This window comes from Ascaphus truei, chromosome 2 (genome assembly GCF_040206685.1).
Source record: "Ascaphus truei isolate aAscTru1 chromosome 2, aAscTru1.hap1, whole genome shotgun sequence".
NCBI classification, from domain to species: domain Eukaryota; kingdom Metazoa; phylum Chordata; class Amphibia; order Anura; family Ascaphidae; genus Ascaphus; species Ascaphus truei.
In genome coordinates, this window is record NC_134484.1 from 337,589,368 (window position 1) to 337,603,304 (window position 13,937).

General features: G+C 42.7%; 1 protein-coding gene across 10 annotated transcripts in view; it reads left to right on the top strand.

Annotated features, from left to right (window-relative positions):
• ULK4 (unc-51 like kinase 4) overlaps positions 1 to 13,937 on the top strand; it is a 656,651-nt gene that overhangs the window by 484,313 nt on the left and 158,401 nt on the right. For all 10 annotated transcript variants that reach the window (XM_075586693.1, XM_075586692.1, XM_075586691.1 and 7 more), the window contains one exon: positions 1,476 to 1,574. In XM_075586693.1, the coding sequence (XP_075442808.1) occupies positions 1,476 to 1,574 (99 nt within the window). The remainder of the gene's footprint in view (positions 1 to 1,475; positions 1,575 to 13,937) is intronic.

Genomic DNA, 13,937 nt, shown 5'->3' on the forward strand with positions numbered 1-13,937 from the left:
ATCTTCTAATTTAGAGTAATATGTATATTATATATTTTTAAATTGCACATGTTCTTTGTATATTAGTACAAAATAGCATCACTGGCTTAACTGTTATATAAATCAAAGGTGTGCAAAATTTTCGGGGTATGGGGTAGGGGGGGGGGGGGGGATGACGCTCACAGAGGCCTGCGCTCTTCTCCCACAACATTTAAAGACAATGCCAGGGGAGCGGGGCGCGTGCGGGGCCTCTGTAAGTCCCTTACCTTGTCTCCTGCGACTTCTGACGAAGCGGCGCAATGGTAACACAACATCACATGACGTTGCGACGTCTGAAAACCCTGGAGAAAAGATAGGGGGCGTGAACAGGGGCAAACGCGGGAAGGGGAGCACAGACTAAACAAATTGCGCATCCCCGATATATATTATGGTAAAGTTTGGTATTACAACCGCCCTATTTCTATATAAGGCCTGGTAAGTGGGATGGTTACCCACGCGCCCTATGACGAAGCAAAATGTGCAAAGGTGTTGTTTAAAGTTTGTCTTTCCATCCACGCTGTGCTGTACGATTTAAAACGATGAAAATAAAAATGTTTTTGTGAAGATTTTTTGGGTGCTCCTTCTAAGTGTTTTCAGGTTTGAATTGCGAGAAAATTGTCAAATCCACCATCACTACCACACCAGCAATAAAAAATCTTCCTGTGCCATCAACATTTTCGTTTGTAAGTCAGTTATAGTTTACACGCCTTAAGAGTGATGGTTGTGCTTGTATTTTTGCTTCTCTCCCAGCCTGAAGTTTTGAAGCTGCAGTATCGTGAAGTACCTCTTTTAGGCCCTCGTTGTACCTCTAGTAGCACTTCTACCACAGATTGGGAACTCTGCAAATAATGACTTTGATATCCCATTAACACAGGAACCAAATCTATGAACGTGCTATTAACCCAATTTAACTCATTCCGTTTTCTTGTGTATAAGGCAAAATTTACTATTGAGTTATGGTGAGTTGCAGGCGGTTTAGGAATGAAAGGAGTTAAAATCATGACTTTAACCAAAAAGTGGGGGGGGAAAAAATGTATTAAAATTATTTTCTTGTGCTTTTTGTATATTAACAGTCCTCCTGATTAAATAATGCCTAACAATATACCAAAGTCATTCTCTTTATCTAATTAATGTGTTTTCTTTTTCTGTGGCATAGCAGATAGTAAAGCTTAGTGTAAACTGTAAAGCATTTTTTTCTTATAATTCTGCCCAATACGTGTACGTTTTTAAGACGATACCGAAGTAATATCACAGTTATACTTCCCTGTCCCATTCTCACAAGCACATGCAGGAAACAAAGCACATCTTCGCCCGTGGCCTACTTATTAAATGACGTGTATTTCATTCTGTCTTGTACTAAGATGTGTACTTCTCATTTATAAGTCACCGCTAGACTTCTAATATTACCTTTTTTTGTTATCTCTCTCTCTCTCTACCTCGCTCTCTGTTTCATTTAGGCTCAGAAATCTGACCAAGGAGGAGATACGCAAGCTGCCGAGTACATCCTGCTTATCAATAAACCCCTGACAGACTTAATTAGCCTGCTTATTCAACTGGTAAGAACATGCTGGTTTGGAGTCTAATGCCGTGTCTTTAAAAATCAAGTTACAGGGCAACTTTGAGCTGAAGGTGCAATTTCACGTAAGACGAAATGACCCTAACGGCACTATTGTGTAATAAGTTAAAACTAGGTCATTTAATAAAATATCAGACAAATGTAAGTGTTTATACAAAGTTTTGGAACGTTTATCCTGACAGAATTTGTAGGCATCGTAATCTGAAGTTTATCTCTGCCTTACCTATCCAATATTTTGTCCCCTTTCCTCATTGATCCAGAGACTTTTAGGAGTGGGTACCAGTGAATCCTATTTGAGTGAGGCAAATAAGCTTTGCAATCACTTCCTAGTTTTGTTCAATGTCCCCATTGAAATAAAAAAAGACAAATTATGTTTATCAACCAATTAAAATACATGTTTGTCCAAAAGGTATTCACCTCCTGTGTTACCGTTTAAACCTATCATTGCCATTAGTTCACTATGGCCAGCAATTCTTCTTCTTATAGGAGTTGTTCCTCCTATTACCCAGCTGAATAAATTGCAGTAACATGGGAAATGGGATAGATCTTGGTGACTGATGCCTGGAAAAAAATCAGACAATATAATTATTGGAAAACAAACTTAGAATCTTTTCCTTTGTAGCCAGATCCTTTGTTTTTTTTTTTTTTTTTTTTTTTGCCAGTTTCCATGTAAGACACACAAAATGCTTATCGCTCTCCAAACTAATATAATTGTTCACATAAGAATCTCATGGTGCATAGGGTAGAAATAGCATGAACACAGAAATCCAAATAGGGTATGAGGCCCTAGTAGGACAAGAAACCCACAATTGCACTCTATGAGGACAAACACTTGGTGGGACTGAAAAAATGTCCCAGGCTGGTAGCCTACAGTGCTACAGGACGCAAAACAAAAAAGTTTTATTAATATATACCAGGGAACAAAAACAGGGGGTGTGGGGTGTAATCAAGGTGTATTAAAAAATAGGGTGGTGGTGACACAGAATAGAGGGTAATAATTGCTCTCCAGCTCACCATGGAATATCTCATATATAGGAGAATATATGTCAAAACATCTTTAGAGTATCAACCATCAGGTATCCACAGAAAACGCTAATATTAGCGGTTATGAGTTCCTAGTAGTGAGCTGTATAGATGCTAGTTGCCTAAATTATACTGACAGAGTATTAAGTAAAGTTCCTGCAGGCACATGGGGATACTGGCACAATGTAACACCTTAGGTGTGTAATATTGTATCCCCAGTTTGCTCAAATGTACATGAATATGCAACATCCACAAAATGATATAATATGTATCGATGGGTGGAGTGTATAGTAACACTAGTATGGAGCAGGGGGGGTACACCCCCTGTTCTTGTTCCCTAGTATATATATTAATAAAACTTTTTTGTTTTGCGTCCTGTAGCACTGTAGGCTACCAGCCTGGGACATTTTTTCAGTCCCACCAAGTGTTTGTCCTCATAGAGTGCAATTGTGGGTTTCTTGTCCTACTAGGGCCTCATATCCTATTTGGATTTCTGTGTTCAGTTTCCATGTAAACCTGTAAGTGATGGAACTGTGTGTGGCACCTCCTCTCCCACGGGCACAGTTTGGCCCTCCCCTCTTGCTTGCTTATATAATTTCTAGCCTTTTTTTGCCCATTGTAATTACATCTGGGGCCATCAATAGCCAAAAAGCTATGGTTTGAAGACAGTAAGTGACAGAATTAAAATATTGTTGTTTTTACAATGCAAATAAGTGAAGTTAATATTTTTACTTTAAGAAGTTTTTTCTTTTCTTGGGGAGGGGGTTATGATAATGGGACCTTTACTGATGTCAGTGTTGTGTTTAATGGTTACTGGGTTGTTAATGCCCCTTTTACCGGTCTGTCTGTCTGTCTGTCTCTCTCTCTCTCTCTCTCTCTCTCTCTCTCTCTCTCTCTCTCTCTCTCTCTCTCTCTCTCTCTCTCTCTCTCTCTCTCTCTCTCTCTCTCTCTCTCTCTCTCTCTCTCTCTCTCTCTCTCTCTCTTTCTTTCTCTGTCTCTGTCTCTGTCTCTGTCTCTGTCTCTGTCTCTCTCCTTAGTTAAGTTATGGTGAGTAAAAAAAGTGAGAAAAACCCTCCACAGTAAAGCATATAGAAAATGGAAATATTACTGTATGCTCATTTGCATGTCTTAGACAGGTCTGCACCCCTGCCTTTCACCATTATCACCCAGCACACAGCACTTCCACTGCAGCAAAGGATTCTGGGAAATGACATGCAAATGTGCGCGCAGTGCCACCTTTTGCTTCAAAACCATTCAAGATGGTTCCCCTATAGGCTTAAGCTTGCTGCATGGTCACAGCTTTGAGCACTGCCTTCCTTCCCTGGGCAGGACAGGACTCAACAAGAGTCAGGGCAGCTCTCTCAGGAGCTCCCCAAAACCTCACCATAAAGGGGAGGGTCCCCAACATATACCCAGGGGGTGGGAACCTTTCCACCCCCAGTCTCTGGGAAAAACAGACTGTTGCAAAGGTATCACCCCACCAGTCACATGACCTACCAGAACTTTCCCAACTCTGAGTCATGCCCACCAGACTAGCAGGTGCCTGGATATTTCAACAATATAACTTAGGCCGAGTTCAGGGTGGCTGCTACGGACGCAAGGGTCTGTGCGCGCCTCCCCCGCGTGCTCCTGCAGCCGAGCGATCTGTGACTTGGCTGCAGGAGTTGGGTCGCGGCATTTGGGGGGGGTGGGCACAAGCACCAGAGAAGGAAAGGCAGGGGGCGCAGCAGCAACAGTTTTTGCTCAGGCCTAGATATCAGGGGCCCAAGGCTGGGGCCATAGCCAGGGAAAGCACACGCTTTCCCACAGCCTCTGCACGCCTCAGCACATGCAAAGGCACCATGGCCCCAGCCTAAGTCTGCCCTTATAGTTCCGGCGACACGACGACGACGCCCGAAAACATATGTATTGCCACCATCGCGCGCTTATAGTTAGCTCGACGCGACGGAACGACGGCAGCGACGCAAAATTTGGAAGCCGGTCAAATTTGATTTTTCAGAGGCTGTCGCCACACGTGACAGCCTCTGAACCAATTAATGACCTGGTCGCCCGTGACGTCGCCGCAAAGTGAATTACAACTTTCGCTAGCGGCGACGGTTGACATCACCCGTCGCCGTGGCGCGAACTATAAGCGCGGCCTAAGGCTACGCTTATAGCGACAGCGACGGTCAAGCTACGGTCGCTGGAAAAATCAAATAGAGATGACTTCCAACGCTCGTGTCCAAACCGTCGCGTCGTGCGTACTATAAGCGCACGCGACGGCGGCAATGCATTTGTTTTGCCGCCGCGGCGCTGTCTCCAGCACTATAAGCGCAGCCTTACTCTAGCACTGCCTGCTATTTATTACCAGGACTTATGTGCCAGGCTATGGAAAATAGCAGGGGGGGCTACATGTGTATATATATTATATATATAAAAGTTAATTTACAACATGGTGAGACAAGATTTGTGAAGGGTTTGATTTCCTCCAGTTACCCAATTTTGTTTGTCCCTGAGTGTTGATCAAGACTTTGCACAATCAAAAAATCCTTTTACCCCTCCCTTATCTTTATTGGCTCTCAAATAAAGACCGGGTGAGTTAGAGGTTAAGTGACCACTTAATTGACAAACACTCCTCCATTCAGAGGTCGCAAACAAATGGGTTCTGTGCTCAATTTCCAGGTGCAGTCAAAAATTAGCTTGAAGCAAATGGAAAAATATGTTGTCGTGTGCTCAAAGAGAAGGCGTTCGTTTTGTCCTGCACGGACAAATATATGTGATAAAATTTGGGGAAGAAGCATTTAATTTATCTCAGAAAACACCTACCCAGGCCCTATGAGAAGAGGAGAGCGATAAACTAACTCGTATGCGGAAGCTGGGGTCTCCGGTCTTGTTCTACTGTCCAAAATAGCCGCTGTTTGCTGCTTGCAGCCATGGGCTGCTTCAGTGATGAAGCTATGAGCTGTGTGTTGGGAGTCCGTCCCAAGTGAATGCTTCCGCTTTATGCACTAGGGCCAGGAACCTCCTCACCAACCTGCTCCTGGCATGAGCCAAGCTGGCTATATATAAGTCCAGGAAGCAGCGTCTGGCTGGGGAGGTATCCCTTACCTGCCAGGCTCTGTTCCGGGTGCTGGTGCGCTCTCGCATCAGAGCAGAGTTCACCCACGCTGTGGCCACTGGGCAGGTACCTGCTTTTACCTCCCAGTGGGCCTTAGGCTGCAGTCCCAGTGCCTTCTACGTTCGCTGTGCGTACAAGCACTGTCCCTCAATGGGGCTGGGCCCAGTACGCCCCTTCGTGCGGAAGGTGCAGCCGCGCCATACTTCAAGATTTTCCAATGACACTGAAATGGAGTTTACAGTTTGCGACAGAGGCGTGGCCATGACCCCGCCGGCTGTTCAACCAATGAGAGCGAACCAGCCGCGTGAGGTCATGGCCATGCCCCAGCAAAACCCCCACCACACTCCCTCCCGTCGCAATCTATCCCTCTCCCCGCAGACCTCAGATCGCGGTCAAGTGCTGTGCACGCACCCCTTCCCACCCCCTTTGGGTGTGCGTGCTACAGTGCTGACTGGGACCGCAGCCTTATGCGTGGTGCTCTTCTTGGTATCCCTCCATCTGGTTTCTTTTCAATTACACTCCTCCTTTAGTGCACTTTACTTTTAGTTACTGTGCACTGGCTTCAGTTTTATTTTTTTCAGTTTTAGAACCTTCTCTTTTCTGGTTGGTCTGTGAGCAACCAGATGTCGTATTTCACTGATTGGCTGGCTTTGCCAGCCAATCAGTTAAAAGGTTTAAAAATATCTCTGCTTTCAAACAAGGAATGAAAGAAAAAAGGAAAATGCAGAACAGCAGCGATCAGAAACGTCTCCTTGTTCTTTTTATTTGGTTACCAGGGACTGCACCTTTACAGGACACCTGACTATAATTAGAGGCTTTTATGATCCTTAGGCAAAGTGATTTAGGACTTCTGTGAGCTGCACAAAATTACAGTTTCTGAAGCTTGGTCTAAAGGGTTATATTCATTTTAGAGTGCCCAACACAAACCTATATACTTGTAAATGTTACCCTGGGAGACCACAAAACGACACTGGCACAATTTAAGAAGAAAATAGTTATTTTAAAGGGCCCATATTAAATATGCTCAAAGTTTCCTTTTTCCTGCACAGGCGTTTCTCATTGTTCAGTTAATCAGTGCTGGAGAGGCTGCAATCCATTGTTCTGATCTTCAGTGTGTTGCCGGCGTAATTCAACACTAAACGAACGAAGGCATGAAGAAAAACAATGCGAACGGAACGCGTTTGCTACACAGTAATAGATGTGCTACATGACTACTGCATATAGCATAGAAGTGAGAATATAGGTAGAAAGTTAGTGTTCAATTAATATACTTTATGCGAATGAACAGAAGGGGGCAGACATCACAGCACTAGAGAAATAGGGAAAGTTATAAGCCAAGAGACGGCTCTTTTATTATATTTATATGGGCCACTTTAAAAAGTGCGGGGTATCGTGTTCCAGACCAATCAATATTGGCCAGCGAGGATACAGATTTCATCACAGGTTAGTAGAGCTGAAGATTTTAAGGCAATGTGAAAGGTGACACGGAGTTAGGAAGATGCAAAGTTACATGTGCAGTAATGAGAAATAGAAAAAGAAGAGGCAAAAATGACAATGACAAAGAGGGAAAAGGATGGGAAAAAAGTAAATGAGATGGTGCTGGATATGGGAGGTATATGTTGACAGCTTTCAAACGGAGAAGTCAAAAATCAGGCAATATGTGTTCCAGAGACAAACAAATCATCACTTCACTTCAGTCAGAATCACACTATAACATGCATGAAATCCAAGTTACCTCTTAACTGTCATAACCACAATCTTAAAATAATCATAGAGTTAGTCCCCAATTGATAAGACATGGAAACTAATCTTGACATAGTTGAGTCTGTTGTAGGGGAAGGGGGCCACAGCACTCAAAGTTGAGGTTAAAAGCGTGAAACACAGCCGACTGATTAAGTCATAACTTCAGGCGTTAACGCTTTTCGTGCCATCCACAGACTCTAAAAGCCGGCCTTCAGAGGGCTGCGTTTAGGACCAGATGATGTCTGGACTGATGGCTCACGAGTTATGTGACACTATTTAATTTATTACAAAATATGTAACAATTAAGTCTATACAGTATGCATTTAACCTCTACTTGGAGTGCTGCGGTCACCTTCCACTTTGAAGATTTTCCTAAATGTGGTGTTTGTGGTGAATAATTTTACCATGAGCACCGTCTGATCCCAGGACCTACATTGGTTCTGATCCGATTGGTGAGTGCTGTCCACGTTGTATTCTTGCATTTTAAGGCACTGTCCTACTTCGCTCCACATGGTGCATTTCCAGCAAACTGAACACACCTTTTCTACTATCTGTAATGTGTGTTTTCTAATTTCATGTTTTTAACTTACTTTATAAATTTAGCCCTGAAAGCATAACTATTGATAGCACAATAACAAATATCAGAGGAACATGTATATTAATACTGTTAGTCTAGTTGGCAGTACACACCTAACTGTGGAAATAATGTAGCAGCAATTACAAAGGCATAGGGATCTGAGGAGCTGAAGACACGTTGTCGCATTTATTCAATCACTGCTAAAGTATTTGACATTAATATTTCTCTAAAATATAAAACGGTTAACGGGCTCCTACATAAAGAATGTGATCAAGCAGAAAATAGCAAGCTAAGGGCAATTTTGGCAGATTTGTTGGGATGGGCAAAGTGGGAATGTATCTGCAACCCCTTTGGCAGCTAAGGGCTTAAGTTACACTGTCACTCAGACTGGGATTTTACTCTTCCATGTGTTAGGGTTGTGTTCTAGAAAGCTGTTGCCTTTAATTGAAGCCCAACATGTGAAAATGAGACTTTAAAGTTTATTTACAACATGTTTGGACACATTTCATGTAGGGCCAAAAAAAAGCTTCTCTATCAAGGCCATCCTGTTATCACTAATGAAGAGTGCTGTGTTTCCATATACTTTGTTGAAGGAATTAAAACCCCAACACTGGCCTGAAGTCTCACTCATTAGACCATGCAACTTGACAGCTCTGAACTTTAGTGTTATTAGTTAATGAAAGCTATTACTGCTGATTTCCTTTCATCTGACTTTTTTTTTTATTACCACTGAAATCACATTAAAAAGGTTTCCTCGTTGAAGCTTATGTTTCCAGTGTAAAAGGTTGGACAAAGTTGAATGAATAAGGCTTCAACATTTAACTGAAGACACTACTTTTTAATTAGTTCTGTTAAAAGAAAGTATATAGTTCTATTCTTTGACTCTCGTCATGAGCGCCACTGGGAAGGTAGTTAAAATATTTAAATATGCCACAGCTTTGCATTTTTATGAAAGTGTTCCATGTTGTCCATCTTTCATTGACTTTCTTTGTCAGGGTAAATGTTATGTTGCCTTGTTTGTGTTCATCTACTGTTGTGATTCTTTGTAACAGTATGGCAGTGTTTCTCCTGTCTCTGCATGCATCGTTTGTCTTCCCTTGTTCTTCTCACCATGTATTGATTGGGATTGCTTATGTCCCCACTCTACGAGTATTGCAACCCTTATACCATGTTATCATGAGAGTCCAGGGTCCATGGTTGCTATGTTTCTGTTTGCAGCAGATTTGTAAAGCTTAGAGAACCAGAATCTCATGATATGGCGTTAGGGTAGTGATATGCTTATCCAATTACTTCAGTCACGCCTAGCAACATGTAATAAGACTATTGATGTTTCAAAAATGTACACGCAGGATACATTCCAATATTTGTCCAATAAAGGTATTACCACATGTGAGGGAAAAATATCATACACACACGTTAACACTATATTACACCTCTAAAAGTGAATGGTGATAAATAACCAAGTGGTAACAATAAATACAAACACGTGATTAAGTGTGCAATCATAAATGAGAGTCTCTTAATTAATTAAATGTCCTGCTGCCTAAAAAACATGGGTTTCTCTAAAAAATTAAAAAACCGACGTGGAAATTGCTAGGCGTAGGTTCTCTTGGGCGCAGTAAATAATAGTAGATTCAGCCTGAAACTGAAATGCATAGGTGTTCCTTGTGCATGTCATAATGATGTTGCCATTCCTCATGGACTATTCAATTAATAGTAATCAGTAATATTGCTGGCAGGCATGTTCAGATTATAACAAGTTCATTAGATCTACAAAGAATCTCTGAATGCAGGCAGATACCAAAAGAATAACCAGAGTGGACATGCTCTAGAACCTGTCCCCCGTCATTCTAATCATGCCAGAAATGCAAGATTGCTACTTTACCACTTTTGCCGCTAGAGGGACATGGAACACATTGCAGAGCAGAGCACTGTGGTGTGTTGCAGGCCCCCCCTGGCCAGGAAGGGGTAAGTCACAGAAGTAGGAGCCATTGTAGGGCGATGGGGTTCCACATAGAACTACAGAGCATACAGCGATGTTCGTCAAGAAGTCTTGTTCTTTCTAGTGGTGACCATTAATGGGTGGTGCATATCAATCAAGGGTTTAATCCACATTAACCCTGTCGGAGACCAGTAATAATAAATGGAGAAGAAAAGGTGGGAGCTTTGCATCTTGAAGATCCTGCTTGGCACCTAATGACATTGCACATTTCCATGGGGGGTACAAATGAAAACTAAAAATACTTATTAGTGACTGTTTTTTTCTGAAAAGGGCACCAAGCACTCAGATGTATACAGTACATGTCTCCTGAAAGGGATGCACCCACTTAGACCACATACGGTAAAGAGATTATGTACACATCTTTCAAATGAACTTAAATTACACACATGTAATCATAATTAAAGCAAATGTTACTTAAAAAACGAACAAACAAAAAAAACCATGTCATTTCAGTGGTTTCTCCCTCTTTGTCCGATTGCCTCCCTTTCAGAAAATTGGCCAGGAGAAGATGAGGACACTTGGCGTGCAATAGGGAAGGCCAGGTCCTGTCCATCATAAAAGCCACCACTTACCAATGTTAAATCACTTAAATATATTATTGCTATTGGTTTTCTTTGATCATAGGAGTGACTGCAACTGTTATGCTGATAAAAGGTAATTCTGTATACTCCATAGTGGCCGATTGGGCTGTTTTCATTCGAAAATCCCCATTAAATGAATGAGAATTCTCAGCCCAAATCTCTGCTTTGGACTATATGGAATTACTCCCTCAGTAATAAATACCTCTCAGACAAAGTCAGGGTGATAACACTGCAACTGTTGAAGAAGCAAATTGACCTGTACTAATTGCTTTCTTTACTCTTATTGCCAAACAATAATATCTCCCTTTTTACCTCTAGCACAAACTTTCTATCACACTGATTCACTGTTGCTGTGCGTGTGACATTTTTTCTACTACATTATTAGGCTACGCTTATAGTGCCGGCGACGTCAGGCTGCGGTCGGTGGAAAAATCAAATTGAGATGACTTGCAGCGATTGCGGCCAAGCCGTCGCGCTTACTATAAGCGCACATGACGGCGACAATGCATTTGTTTTGACGCGCTGTCACCGGCACTATAAGTGCAGCCTTACACTTAAAATACTCCGGATATAAATAAATAATGATTGTGTCTCCCTTCATAACACCCACCTCCTTCTTCAAAATTGTTTTTAGACCATTTTTTTTTCCACAGTAATATTACTTACCTCGCCAACATGGATGTCTTTTGCTATTAAATGTGCTTTTTGTGTAACCTTATTACTATGCGGAAGCAAGTGTGCCCTGGGGATATTTCAGTCTGTTTCATTGTTACTCTAAAATTAGAATGCCCTAACAACTACAGAAGGATGAAAATGTCACTTCTGCTTCAAAGATCACATACAGCTCTAGCAGTGGTTTTCATTACATGAACAGCGACTCGGTTGTTGCTAAAAGCATTGTTTCTGTTCAACTATTCTTCAAAATCTTAGTGTTGCAAGTACAGTACTTTATATCTTCTGAGCTTGATATGTGTTCTGTGAGCAAGCAGCTCTTTGAACAGTAGTGTCACTCACTTGATCGCAAAAAAATTCTGCATCTTTTTTTTACACTTCACTTTGCCTTATCATTATTATAAGTTTCATTGTGAAATCACCTAGCATTCTTTCATTTATTTGAAAGAAATCATAAACAAAATTGTAAATGTTCTCACAACTGAAGTTCAGTTAAATATACACTCAGCAAACGCTGTTTTGTTTTCATATCACGTTTAGAAAGGTAAAAGCACAGAGAGAGAAGGAGATCCTTGATAGTCTAGTATTCACAAAAACAATTCTAAAATACAAGCTACAGCATATACCAGTGTTTCTCAACCAGGGGTCCGCGGAACCCCGGGGTTCCGTGGAGCAGTCCCAGGGGTTCTGCCTAGCCGCCCGCACTCACTGTGCGGCCCGCAGCGGCTTTCCTGGCTCTCCCCATCCTCCCCGCTCTCCACCTTCTTCCCCCCCACCCCCCCGAACCCGCTCACAGGACTGCAGGAGAGCGCTCTAGCAGTGCGGCACTTCCGGGCCTGCTGCTAGCTAGAGCGAGTGCATGCAGTCCTGCGTGCTCTGTAGTTAGCTGCCACCGCATCCTGCCTCCCGCTGCCTCCCGCTGCCGCACGAGCCCTCCGTCACCTCCTGCCCACTGCTGCCTGAGGTGGGCATATTGGGGGGGGGGGAGATGTGAGATACAGTGGGAGGGGGGAGTGATATGAGATACGGGGGGTGATGTGAGATGCAGGGGGGTGTATATGATGATGAAGGGTGCTGGGGGAGATATATGAGGATGATGATGAAGGGTGCTGTGGGAGATATGGGAGGATGATGATGTATTGGGGCGGTGGGGGTCTTTTTAAAATGTTTTGGGGCGGCAGGGGTCTTTTTAAAATGTATTGAGGCAGTGGGGACATTTTTAATATGTATTGGCAGGGGCATTTTTAATATGTATTGGCGGGAGCGGGTATTTTTATTATGTATTTCGGGTGTGGTTACATGTATTTAGGGAGGTGGGGTTTTTTGGTATGTATTTTGTGGAGGGGATTGAGTGGGAGTGGGGTAATTGACGGAAGGTAGGGGCGAGTGAGAGGAGAGAGGGGGGAAGGGAGTGAGTGAGGAAAAGAGGGGGTAAGAGTGAGACACAGGGGAGATAAATACATGCAAGGCGGGAGGAGGGGAGAGTGAGTGAGACGGAGGGGAGAGAATTACATGGATAGAGGGTGGGAAATAGAGGGGGCTTGTGAGGTGTGAAATTAACCGAATATGTGTCAGCCATTTAGAGGTTCCCCAAGATTTTTCGAAAAACTTCAAGGGTTCCTCCAAACAAAAAAGGTTGGGAATCACTGGCATACACACTCACAAAAAAGTGAAAGTTGGTGTTCTCCTCGGCAAGCCTAAAGGCACCTCCATATACCTCCAATCGCACCTTCGTGGTTCGGACATTTGATTAGCTCTATTGTTTAAGTATTTTTCTTTGGTTTCTTGGTGGTAGTGCACATAAGTTTTTATTTATATTTGTATTGCTGATTGCCTGGTATTTGCTATTGTGCATATTTTTAAATTGTAAAACATTAGCGGGAAACTAAGCCAATAAGCGCATGTCTCAAACTATTACGAGGTAGACACACAAAGTGTGATTTGAAGTAAACTGAATAATCCTAGATGAAGGCTGTAACCTAACTTGGCCCGGCTGGGCTTTAGCATTCGTGGCTGGGCACAGATGAGTTACAGCATATGTTGCCTGGTACTGATATTAGCTAGGTTATGGCAAAGTGGCCTGTCACTGGTGAGTTATGACATGTATTGCCTGGCATAGATATTTACCAGTTGTGGGACATATATTAGCCAGTAGGGTTATACCATGGACATTGGCAACTAGATTTGAGCCACTTTAACTAATTGATAAGTGCCTGGTGAAGCTAGGATAGAAGGAGAAGCCGTTTAAAACAGCATGGTGGAAGGGAATAGTAGATACTTTGACATCAGACATGGTGAGAGAGGATTCAATCTTTGCTACAACTGTACCTTAGTTTGACATCATCAGTGAAGCTTCTCTGTCTTAAATTCGAACATCAACTCCACTGCTGGACCTTAGAGCCCTGGTCACCATCCTCATACACACAGTCCCTGCCCTAGCAACCAACACTGATGTTTCATCACTATCTGAAAACTACAGCAACACGTTACAAATGCTGTAGACTAAGCAACAACAACAGAAAAAGTTGCTTCTCTTCCGATCTACTAGTACTCGAATGGAAAAACACAAAACTCAAGCACACCTGGCAAACTATGAACACTGCCAAAATATTACGACTACTGGACCCATCTAATGTTGTACAACAAAA